We start from the raw sequence: 13,509 nt of genomic DNA on the forward strand, positions 1-13,509 counted from the left end.
TGATATACTAGAAGTGTTTTTTCTTCTACTTCTGGGAAGCAAACCAGGGCCTCAGGACTGTTAGGCAGTCACTGCAACTGAGACACATCCTCAGGCGGACACGGAAACTATTTTTAAGGAAAGTGCTGTTATACTGCCATGATTTTGAAAATGAGGAAGGACTTCCTGACTGCGTGTGCTCTCACTTTTACAAGCCCAGGAAGCCGCAGGGCACTCATGTACAATGGTATCAGTGACAACGGCTGGGCGGAGGCCACTGCCTTTGAGCCACTGTTTCTCTACCACAGTATGTATAGAAACTAAAGTTCAATGATATTTTGTGACATAAAAGCATAAGCAGGAGCCCCATCGCTCTTCTCATCACAGGAACAGGAATCCAGTGTGATACCATACTGAGACTTTCAAACCAGTGTTTTACATTATCCAGTAAAATGAAAAACTGTTGAGGCCATTAGGGAATGAAATTACGGTACGTGGTTCCCTCCAGAGCCACCCAGCTCTATCCTACTCCACTTCATCTATCTCTTTGAAAAGAAAAAGAAAACAAAAACAAAAACAGACCAATAAGAAAAGAAAATAGAACACAACAAACTAATCAACAGAGAGGGAGGGGGGAAAGAACAAGGAAAAAGCTTGAGAATCACAGAAAATCACATACACAGACACACACACACAGACACACACACAAAGACACACACATACAAACACAAAACACATAAAAACACAAGTTGGGAGCTATTATAAATAAGCAAGCTTAATAATAACAACAAACCAAAACAAGCCCAGACTGCACTATGCGGCAAACCCCTCTGCTCTTAGCACTGAGTTTGTTTTGACTTCCTTCCTCAGCCAGGCTTGTGGCCTGTCCTTTAGTGTAGGTTGTAAGGCAGAGACTCCACTCCATTGGAGAAAACTCTGTTGCCCTGCAGGCGGATGTCAGCTGCAGACGTCTTCTTGGCTGGTCATGGAAGAGCTTGTCCATTTCCTTGCTCAGTAATGGGACCCCATCTGGCTTGGACCTGGGTGAGCCCTGTGCATGTGGCCATTGGCTCTGTGTGTTATCTGCAGAACATACTTTATTTTGAGTCATGACACGAATATAGTTCTCACTGGTGTCACTTCTGTCTTAATGGTCTGTGTGCCTGTGACTGGAACATGGGACTGCTAGGACTCAAACTTGGTTAAACTCAAAGAGGCGAACACTACACATTTCTTAAACTTACTCATTTCTTCCGTCATTTCCATTTTCATGTTTTCCTTCTGGAAATTCTGCATTGTTTGTAGTGTCTTCTGTGGATCCATTTTCTTGTTGACTGCTTGCATTGTCTTTAAGAAATGAAAAGAACCATGTTAGCAACTCAATTATGAAAGCTGTACTATAGAGGAAATCTGAAGGCAGCCCATCAAACACAGTCTCCACTGACCTAGTGTTAAGTCCAATTCAAAACCCTGTCTATGGGACCTAACAACTGAAATCTGTTTAACACGACACCCTCATTCCCTCCTACAGCTTTATTGGCAGACTGACCTTTTATCTCTTTAACTGTGTGTACTGATCCTGACACAGAACTGTTGTATATTCTAGTCCCTTGTGAGTGTTCCTCTCTGTTCTAAGCAACTTGCATATACTGAAATTAAAGTTAAATAACATTTAAAACACAGGAATTTTCTGTGTTGGTTCCTTCCTCTTCCCTCCTACTACACATGAAAAACAGAGTCACATATGGCGCAATAACTTGCACAAAGTCACACTATTCTGTGAAATGTTATTTGAGCATAAGCAAAGTTTTAGAGTCGTGTATACACTACATCTCCTGAGAGCTACCTCTCAGAGAGACTCTTGAAAATCCATGCAGGTTAGGTCCTGGCTTAGCCATTTCAGCTGAACTACTTGAGCATATGAAGAAATACTTGCTGACCAAATAATTCATTCCTAAGACACTAAATTAAGACTTCCAGTTCAGATACACATACATGGCGAAAGCACATTAGATTTCATTTCTGAGCCTATCATTTATAGAAAACAGCAAGGTAACTGTTTGCCTAAACACTTGTGTAAAGTTAATAGTCTACATATGTGAGCTTCATATGACCTTGTTCTCAAATTAGTCAGATATTTAGCTGTCTGTCTGTAAGACTACAGAGACCAAAAATACTTAACTTTTGTATACTTTCATCAATAACTGAAATGCTGAGTCCTTGAAACACTAACAGTTAAAGCATTGATTGTATACATGCACAAGTGTGCACATAAACAGTGTGTGTATGTATGTATGTATATACATATATACATGTATATACATACGTGTATATACATATATATACATATATATATAGAGAGAGTAAGGTGTGTATATATACGTATAGTTATACACATACACACATTTAAATATAAGATCTTCAGTTCCTGTAATGCAAAATTTTCATGTGCTTCTCAACATTATTTACAAGTGAATCAAGAGTAAATTGTTATTCAAAAGTAGTCAGAAATAATAGAAAAAAAGAAACCACCAACTTTTCTGACAATTTATTGAAAAAAACAAAACTGAAAACACGATTCTATGTCAATTCCATATAAACTTTGAAGCTACATGTGATCTTGGAAAAAATAGGAATGTCCTTTTTAACACCCCGATCACTAAGCCAGATGCAATTATTTGGGTTGTCTAAACTCACTTTATTTATAGCTAAGATTTTTTTATACCACAAATGTATCAGAAAGTGCATTAAAGTCTGATTTGAATATTAATATTTACATATCCTTGAAAAACAGACACCAAATCTCCCAGTTACCTTTGCAGTGGTAGACATGGCACCGGCCATCTTCATCTGAGAATTCATCACTTTCGTTTGTGTGGACATAGAGGTGACTTTTGAGCTTACAGCAAACGTTCTTGTCTTCTGTTTCCGTAGATGGACAAGCTGTTTAGCTAAAACCCTGCAAGCTTCTTTATTACCAATCTTGGCCATCTTCTTAATTTCTAACTCCTAAGAAGAGGAAAAAAGATAAGGAAATAAAACCAAGGGGCAGTCGTCAGAGAGTATCTGGAGAGTATCTACATATCTAGTAGGCATAACGTCCCTGAGAAGGATAACTCCAGAGGCTCGCCCATATGATCGCATAGGAGGCACTGGGACCCTCATCCTAGAAAATAAAGTAAGTCTACAAAACAGAACATGTGTATAGTCCAGATGAAAAGATGAAATGAAAATTTAAAAATAGGTAAGAAAAACAGTATGACAAAGACAATAAAGACTGAGGAAGCAAAGTTAATAACGCAGGTAGCTGCATTGAAACATTCCATTTTACACTCCAATTAAAAGGAAACTGTTGGAACATATAAGAGCAAACGTAACTATACTATACTATACGCTATTTCAAAAAAAAAAACAAACTTAAACACCAGAGAAAGGTGTAAAAGTAGAAAATACATTATATATTTACCAAATGTAGCTGGAATAGCTACACTTATATCAAAGCAAATAAATGTAAGAACAAGGGCTACTGACTGAAGTAAAGAGGATCATCTCATGATACCAGTACTAAAACTAAGCTATCAGATAACTCCTAAGTTGTACATATGAGCTTACATGTGTTTCAAAATATGTTAATCACAGCTGACAACACTGAAAGGAGAAACACTCAAACAAGCACAGTTTTTCTCTCATCCATAGTGATGTGTCAAGGATGCCTGAAGCTACAAAGCTAAGTCATTACTGTACTGTGTTTAATTTTTCCTATATATACATAACGAAGATAAACTTTGCCTCCCTTTAAGGAGAGGAATGCATAGCTTTCCTCTGCTACATCAAAATTCTCAGCAGCATCTTTTCAACAGTCCCATTGTTAAAGTAAAAGGTGGTTTAACTGTCTGCAAGCGCTGCCACCTGATCTGTGACCAGTGACCAGTGGGTGGACAGTGTCTATAGTGTAGAACACTGGACAAAGAAAGAGCAGATTCACTTTGTGGGTGGGATAGCGGTGGGGGATATGAGATTTCATCAATAACTGAACAGGGTGTAACCTGTAGGTTACTAGGGGGTGGAGAGAAGACATGAAGTTGAGGCAGAGGCAGTCTAGAATGAGTGAGTGGGAGGAGTGTGGAATGAATACAATCAAACCACACAGTATGAAATTCTTAAACAATTCATAAAAATATATTACGAAAAGGTTGTAAGACAGGAAATGAAGACTATAAAGCCTTCCTTATTGGTGATGGTATGGTCCACTGATGTAGAAATCTCATGGCATGTACAAAAGGCTACAAGAATAAATGAGCTGAGAATTCAAGATACACATAGAAAATGGCACATCTATATGTATACCAGTCAAAAATAATCAGAAATGTATTTTTTTCTTAAAATGATAGCATCCAATACAAGACCTATATACTTGCAAGTACAAAAAATGAAAATTAAAAAATAAATAATTTCAGAAATCTAAAAAAGTAGAGATATATAAAAACACTCATGGACAGAAAGACTATATTGTAAAAAATGTTTATTCTTCCAACTAATTCACACATTTAGTGTAACTCCAATCAAAATCTAGTCTTTTCTGTAGAAGTGACAGGATTGTTCTAATGTTTCCAGTGGAACTGTGAAGCACTTAAAATACCCTGAAGCTGCGATTCTCAATCTGGGTAGTGACCCCTTTGGCAAACCTCTAGCTCTAAAAATATTTACACTACAATTCCTAACAATAACAAAATTATAGTTATGAAGTAGCAATGAAACTAATGTTATGGTTCAGGGATACCACATACGAGAAACCGTATCACAAGGGTTGCAGCATTAGGAAGGTTGAGAACCACTGCCCTTTGATGAGAAAAGGACATGTCAAGGTGAATGAGGAAGTCTCTCTCACTTTACACCTAGCTATGAACCACAGTAAGTGGCCTGAGAACCGTCTATCGGTACAGCAGAGTTCAGGAAGAGCCCACTCTTGATGACTTGCTACAGAGAAGGAAAGGAGCTACAGAGGTTACAGACTGCCACGGGCAGGAAGTATGCCCTTCTATCTAGCGCCACAGAGAGACCAGGCCCTCCCAGCACCAAACACACACACAAAAAAACAAAAACAAAAAACAAAACAAACAAACAAAAACTGCAGTTGTTACTTTTTTAAGTGCTCTAAAAGAAATCATAAGAGGAAATGATACTGATTTTTTCTAGACAAAGATTTCTTAATACATTAAGAGTGTTAGCCACAGATGAAAATTGTAATTATTTTCATCATATGAAACAACTTTTCTGTATCAAGAGACGTTTTAAGAATGGAAGACAAGGTCAAGATCCTGCAGAGCACATTTGGAAAGTATGCTCTGGAGGTATTTGTACCCAAGCACACACAGCTATTGAGATAAAATAATGAAAGCATTGGTGAGGAAAGAGAGATGGCTCAGAGGCCATGAGCAGTTCCTTGTGCTTTGTTCCCAGCACCCTCTTGGGTCCCAGAACCCCTGTGTGCAAGGAGAATCACAACTGCTTGGAACTCTACCTCCAAAGCAATCCCAACCTTATATGGCCGCGAAGCAGGTGGCAGGCTGTACCTGGTTCCCTGAGGTACAGAAGCTCAGCAGCACTAATGACTAGGGAGACACAATATAAGGCCACATCTACTAACCCGGCCACAGAATGGTTCAAATTAAGGCCTGCTCACCAGCTTTTGCAACAGTTGCAATTCTCATCCTGCCAGTGCAAAGAAAAAACATTACAGACACTTTGCAAACTGTTTCACACTTTCCTATGTAAGGTTAAATATGTATCTCACTTCTAGTAATTAACCAGAAGAAATGAAAATACACAAAACTTGATTTGAATATACATAGTAACTTCACTTAATGGAAACTCTGGAAGCACCCATTTGTGTACTTGGGTAGTGAACAGATAAATTAGGAAACGTATGATTAACCTCAAAATAACGGCGTTGAAAGAAACCAGAAAGGAGTCTGTTTGTGATTTCTTCTTTATACAAGTTTGGAAGCACACACTAACCTAGGGACGTTAGTATTATTCTCACTGAGAAAGGAGAGACAGTGGATGGACAGAGGGTATCTCACTGGGGAATGACAGCGCGTTTATTAGTTACCTAGAATAACAGTTTTAGGGAATATACTTACATCCAAGTAGCAATGGTATACTCTAAATATACAGAATTTATTGCTTGCCTCTTACTGCTCACTAAAGCTGCTCCATGATCAGGGATAACATACATTCAAAAATACACATACAGGAAATTTTAAGATGAACCATATTCATCTAATTAAAAATTAACTGTCACGGAACAATCATCTTTAAAGACCACCTAGGAGCTATGATATTATTTACTACTCTCTTTTGTTTTCCATTTTAATGTCAAAAATGTGGATCTGTTTTAAGAAATATTTATTCCGAGACTATTTATAAGTTTTACAAAATTACAGAATAATTTGATTCTGTATCAACAGAAACAGAATTCTGATAAAAGTCAATAACAAATAACACAATAACAAAAGGGAAAATTCAGGAAAGGATTGAATGCTGTTTCTTAAGCAAATCACTTACCTCTCGTAAATTGCTTTCTTGAGTTAGCTAATTATTCAACACTAATTACTAATGTATCATCTAGTTTTGCTGAACCTCAACGTTCCACTCACCAGCTGTTTCTCCTGTTTCTCTAAGGCTGCTCGGTCCCTGATGATGGCCCTCTGGGTGCCACGCAGCTCTCGATTCTGCTCCTTTATGACATCTATGAGGAACACAAAAGGACCTTGAAATTATGGCAGTAAGACTTTCCTCAATTCCATTTAAAATACCGGACTAAGAATGTAACACAAAAGGAAACTATGATTTACTAGATGTTAATTTTTCTTTCAATTTAATATACTACAAACTAATCAAATATTAAAACTTCTATTATAACTATAGGTTATAAGAAGAATAGAGAAATTTGTACAAATATGCAGTGCTTTTGAAATTTACCCACTATAAATTTCATACAGATAAAAATGTATCTTGGAGAACTATTATTCAGTTGTACGTGGTAAGGTAATCACCCTCCCAACCCCGTACACAAGGGCACCCTTTCCCCTCTCCACACCAGCACTACATGGATGTCGGAAAGAAACACACATTAGATAGTTTATTGATTCTTTTTTATACTTAAGTCTCATCAGTCTGAAACAACAGATTTTCTAATGATGCAAGTGCAGATTTTAGCAACAACTTATAGAATGGGAGACTTATAAATTCTTAAAAAGAATATTCTCAATGTGTGTGTGTGTGTGTGTGTGTGTGTAAGACAGAGGACTGATAACTGGAATACATTAGAAACTCTAAAAACTCAGTAGCAAATAAACAAATTCAAACTGAACAAGAGACTTAAATAGGTATTTCTTGAAACCATATACACAGGTGATCAATAAGTAATTGAAAATAATTCTTAACTAGTGTTAATTCTAAGGGCGATAAATATAGGGCGGAAGAAGAGTGTCACGTGAGGAGAACTGTTAAGGAAAAGGCGAGGGCCAGCAAGGATCCAGGGACAGGAACCCTTACACACTGCTGAGGAAATGTGAATCTAAACAGACATGACGAAAACCAGTTGACATTCCAAAAACCTTAAAACTTTAGCTATCAAATGATTTAACAGTTCATTTCTAGTTATGTATCCAAAGTGAAATCAGTATAAGACATTCATATTTTTAATGCAACACTATTCATAATAGCTAAGAAACGGAACTAACTTAAGTATGTATCACCTGATGATGTAGAAAGTACATGGGTATGTAATCCTAATAGAATACTATTTACCTGAGTAAAATTCTGTCATTTGTGACAACGTGGACAGAGCTGGAGTGAGAGTTGAAGATCAGTAAGTACAACAGGATGGGTACAGAAGGAAAAGTACTGCAGGACTGCACTGGAATGAAGACTCTAAGGGAAGTTTCAGAGGCTGAGGCCAGTGTGGTGCTTTCCAAAGGCTGCGGAGTCTACAAAGGTTGGAAGGGGTGGAAGGGATGGAGAATGTTTTCCTTTACGGTTTGAGTGGAAAAGTCCCCCGAAGGCTCATGTATTTGAAGAATTATATCCAGCTAGTGGCACTATTTTAGGAGATTGCATAATCTTTATGAGATGAAGTCTGGCTAGAACAGTGGTTGTCAACCTACGGTTGATACCCCTTTGGGGAACACACATTTGATATCCTGCATATCAGGTATTTACATTATGATTCATTGCAGTAGCAGAATTATAGTTATGAAGCAGCAACAAAATAACTTTATGGTTGGGGGTCACCACAACTTGAGCAACTGCAGTAAAGGGTCATAGCATTAGGAAAGCTGAGAAGAAGAATGTGTGGGAGTCTTTCAGGTTATGTTCGGCCCAGTTCTGCTATGGCTCAGTACTTCCTAACGATCTTCACACACCTTTCCTGCTACACAAACAATGAACAAAGAAAATCCTTTCTAAGCTGCTTCTTTCAGGTATTTGGTGCCTTAATGATAGAGGCTCGAAGTTAAATTAGATGTGAGCAAGAAGTTCCATTGGGCCACTATCCTGCCAGTAACAGTGATATATAGGGATGGTTTGTATGCACTATGTGAAGATGTGCCTGTGTCCTTCCTTGCCTGCCTTATACACCACTGACTGATTAAAATAAAAAGCCTAAGGCCTATTAGCAAAAGGCAGAATAGAAGGTGGGACTTCCCAGGGGCGGGGAGACCCTTTATTCCTACCCTGTCCCTAGAACCCAGGTAGATCCTGTCAGCTGGGAACACTCTCTCATGCTGTGCTGCCAGGAGGGGAGAGTACCCAGAGCAGCTGTGGAAACTCTATGCCCCTTATTCTACCTCAGAGTGTTCTCATGTCCCTTTCCCCATGTGATAAACTTCTAATAAAATAATCACAGTAAACAAGGAAGGCCCCTTCTTGAGTTCTGAGATCTGTTCTAGTACCAGCATTGAAGGACAAACTGTAGAACATCTGGTCAGATAGAAGACCTGGGGCACATGAATCCAGCTATGTGGAACAGTCTTTGGGTGAGTCTATATCACGTGTATGTTCTAAGGCTGTATAATTAGTGTCCACACGAAAATAAAGTTAGACACTCAGTTTCTATCCAAGAATGAGAGCTCAGGCTAGACAAGGTCATCTTAGATGAGGAAAAAAACCATATTATAATGAAACCAAACAGTTTAATACAAGATAATTCAATTTTACTTTAATTTTATGTAACTATGCATACATTAGCTGACACTGTATATCATAAAAGGAAAAAATAAAGAAAATTAACTACTGCATATTCTACAGCCTCACAGTTGTTAATAGATCTATTAATATTTAAACAGTTCTAAGCTATAAACTCAGGGCATCTAATGTTACATACTAAAACATAATCATAACACTTTAAAACATATTATGGTAAGTAGGAAAAGACAGTAAAATGTCTTTTCATATGAGGCAATAGGAGCAGTCTATAAAACAAACAAATTACCCCGCCTTTGTCCTTAAGCAATTCTACATGAAACTCACATTTAATGGCTCAGTCTTTTGGATAATTCAGAATAAATAACATGAAAGGTTGAGATAGTTTTAATGTTTTAAAGGTCAACTTTATTTTTCACTTGACTTACTTCTTAGTAGATCTGATTTCATCCTAACATCCGAGGTCTTTAAGAGCAGAGAATCCCTACAATAAGATAAATATCCTGAGACGTGTCAGGCTTAATTTCAGGAGTAGAAGATGAGGGAGGAAAAGATGGGGTAGGTGAAGCAGCAACGATAGGGACAATTGCTTCCCATCTTTGTGTGTGTGTGTGTGTGTGTGTGTGTGTGTGTCTGTGTGTTTCTCCCTGAAAAAAACTAAACAGGTAGGAATCTATCTGCCTGGCATGCTCCTTTCCAGCGCTGTCTTTCCAAGTGCTGCTACCATGTCTGGCTTTTAGGTAGGTCCTGGGGAGATTGGCATGCTTGTAAGACAAGCACTTTACTCCTCTGCTCTGTGTGTTAAAACATGACATCCTATCATTAACTTTTAGGTAGCATGTATCTTGCTTGTGGCCCCAACCTCTTCAAAGGTAACAATGACTTCTTATAAAATGTCCTATCCCCGAACTTGCAGGACCCACGGAAACAGCCACACTTTCCTTCCTTAGATTCTGCACTTAGCCCTGTGAACAGTTTCCAAATGCTATCCAGCTCTGCAAGAGGAATCCTGTCTCAGGATGTAGTCCTTTGTAAAAAGCTAATACCTATAAATTAAGTTCAATGCCCCTTTTATTTCAGAGATTCCTCAGACTTAGGCAGTTAAAGCATATATAGTTATATGCTTATATATATGTATTGCCACAATACCATCTCAAGGTATTATATCTAAGAGTGATCTTATGGCATACAAATCTCATGAGATATGAAGGGAGAAGATTTTCAAGCATATTTAATTTACTACCTTAAATAAAAATCTATTGGTTATGAGGAAGGATACAATGTAACATTAGTAAAGTCTAAGCTTTGACAGATATCTTTGTACAGTGAAAACCTGGATCTTTGAGATAATGAGCCATTCTTTAATTTGGGACACATAACAGTGGCTGCTCCTTGGATGAAATCTTATTGCCCTCCCTCACCTTTGGCTAGGTTACTCCTCTTCTCTCTGTCTCTTACAAGCACTCTACCCCTAATTTTTTTCTGGCATTCTCATTTCTAAAGAAAACCACCTACATGGTTATAATATATAAAATTATCGCTCTTCAGAGTTCTGCAAAACCCAGCATGTAATAACTTTCAAATAATAAGGGACTACAACCCCTCCTTATGCTCTAACCATGTGCATCAGCTAAGTTTTAAACACAAGAAAACAGTATGTCTATTTAAACAAAATACTAGAAATCAAAGTTGCTAGTACTATTCCTGCTTGTTCAACGAGCAAAAAAGTAGATCCTCACTCTGGCTGAAGAATCCACTCAGTCAGCTGCCTCCCTCCTGATTGTTCACCTGTGAGTCCCCTTTTAAATACTTCCATTTCCCAAGATTAAAATTTGATAACTACTGGCTCTCCATTGATCTCAGGGCCAACTGAAATAACCAGATTCCTTCACAACTCTCACTTTCTGAGAATTGTCTTTTGAATGTATGCATCCATCCAGATAGTCCAGTAGAATGCTATTTTGAACCTTTGCCAAGACAATGGTAGAAACTAGTGCTGGTCCCTGCTGACATGAAGAGACAATGTTCCCTTCCAGTATACCCCTTGCTTCTTAGGCAATAGGGTGTGCCCTGGAGTACTTAAGAACCACCCCTTCAGCTATTTTGGAAAGCTGTTGTGATGCACTTCTCAATGCTTAGCATTTGCAAACTGAAAATTTCCAAGATTTGTGTAGGTGATACAGCATGCCAGCTAGCCCTCTCCCTAGCCTATGTCTGCCATGACCCTTAGCAATCACCCAGGTCAGCTCCATGTTGGGTATTAAATGACTATCTTAAGCTTGCCAGGATCTTCTCCTCATGAAATACTGGTACTATTACCTGGGTGACAAGAGCAGAGCCTTAAGTTTTGAGACATTAAAAGATTATAAGCTAAAAAGGTCTTTTTGCCTTCTTAGGATCCAACTCTTAGTTGAGCTTATATGTTTAGAAAGATAAGTCTAAAAGGTATAAACTTAAAATAGAGTCTTACACTATACTTTTCTACAGAGATTTGAAGCCAAGTTCTAACTTGACTTATAGCTCACTTGCTGTACACTGTGATCATCTGCATATAATTTGCACATTTGAGGATAAAACCAAAAAGTGATAATAAACTATAAATAGGATCACATTACTTCATTTCCAATAGCGTTTGAAGTGTCTTTTGGGAGGAAGGGGCAGCCAGGTCTGTTGCAGGCCTTGGAGCAGCTCAGGATTACTGTCAGAAGAGACGCAGCATATCAAGCCACCAGAGTCTACCTGGTCCCTGGCCATGCTGCTCTACCACACAGCATGGGGACTTCAGTCTGAAAGCAGAGTTTCATACTTTTAAATGCATTTCTTTGGGAGAAGTCATTTTATTTCGGCAATTTTACTGCTTACTAGTTAGCCTAAACTACCTAGGCTGGAAAGCCGGCTCAGTAGTCAAGGGGCCTTCTTGTTCTTGTAGAGGATGTGGGTTTCATTCCTAGCACTACAACTGTTTATAGCTGTGGTCCCAGGGAATCCAACACCCTCTTCTGACCTCTGTGACCACCAAGCATGTATATGATATAGAGATGGACATGGAGGAAACACACCCATACATATAAAATAATAAAAATCTTCCCTCTATTCTGTTTTATTGAAAGACACTGCGTTAGCCTTTCCCTGTAAAGTACAGCAGCTAGCATCGGTTATAAGAGCGGGCAGCATGGCAGTGGTGCCACAACTGACCAAACCCCAGTAATAGCTGTGAATAGAAAAAAAAAAAAAAAAAAAAAAAAAAGACCTGTACATAGAGTTCATAAAGCAAAACAGTGAAAATGGGCCCTAGATATACAAACATACAGATGAGTACCCTTCTAGAGTCAATGAGAGGAAGAAACCTTGAGAGAGTGGTATAAAAATTGAAAGCAAAGAAAAAGAAGCATCAAAGTCCCGCCATAGAAGGGCCTAAAACCACACTGTCTCAGGCAGGAGGGCGTAAAAGAGGAACCAGAATTTCATATGTGACCAAATCAAGCTGACTTCTCAGGCTATAGAAACAATATAAAACAACGGGCCTGAGGACTCTTAAGTCTATTTACTTACATTCTAATTCAGCACAGCAAAGTCAAAAACGACAATCACATTCAGGAGAAGAGGATACCAAAAGCTTACTCTAGCCACAGGAGATAAGTAGCTCAGGGGAAGTTGCAGGGCTGATAACCTGGGAGGCTGGGGATGAAGATGACCCAAACATATTACAGGCGTGCATACCAATATCATAATAAAGCCTATAGTATTCATAAGTTAATTTTTAAAAAACCCACAAAAACCCAGGACTAGGTTAAGAGAAACCCTGGGGAGGGAGACACGATGGATGGAAGAGAGCGCTCCGTGGCAGCCCAGGAAGCACACTGTTACTCCACTCCCATAGGTTCATAAGTCATCAACACCTGACAAGTTCACACAGGCAGCCTTACAATCTCAACCTCCTGAAAAGCTGAGGAAAGCTTCCTGGATGGGCGTACGACAGCAATGTAGTCTCACTTGCTCTTGGCATAAAATGGGTGGATGGAGGAGTATGGGGGAAGACAATTTTCCTAGAGTTTTCTGCTCTAAAAACGCAAAGAGCTTCTGTTCAGGAGGGTAGGAAACATCAAAGGACTGTATTTGATGATGCCAATCCAAAACCAGTCAAGAAAAATGGTATGACAAGCATAGTGTGCCCTTGAATCCCACATTCAGTTAGTTGTTTTTCTTTGGTATGTCAATGTGAGATCTACAACATTCAGGATAATAATCCCCAAGGGGACCCTCAACACTCTATACAAAATCTCAATACTGTAAATTCCACACTACTACTGTCTTTTCTTCTGA

The 13,509-nt window shown here is 38.6% G+C and overlaps 1 protein-coding gene across 1 annotated transcript in view; it reads right to left on the minus strand.

Moving 5' to 3' along the window:
- Chmp2b (charged multivesicular body protein 2B) overlaps positions 1–13,509 on the minus strand; it is a 21,562-nt gene that overhangs the window by 3,157 nt on the left and 4,896 nt on the right. The window contains exons 2-4 of the mRNA XM_021209304.2: positions 6,639–6,730; positions 2,794–2,988; positions 1,224–1,326 (exon numbers count right to left, since the gene is read on the minus strand). Of these exons, the coding sequence (XP_021064963.1) occupies positions 1,224–1,326; positions 2,794–2,988; positions 6,639–6,730 (390 nt within the window). The remainder of the gene's footprint in view (positions 1–1,223; positions 1,327–2,793; positions 2,989–6,638; positions 6,731–13,509) is intronic.

The sequence above is a fragment of the Mus pahari genome, chromosome 12, assembly GCF_900095145.1.
Source record: "Mus pahari chromosome 12, PAHARI_EIJ_v1.1, whole genome shotgun sequence".
Taxonomy (NCBI): domain Eukaryota; kingdom Metazoa; phylum Chordata; class Mammalia; order Rodentia; family Muridae; genus Mus; species Mus pahari.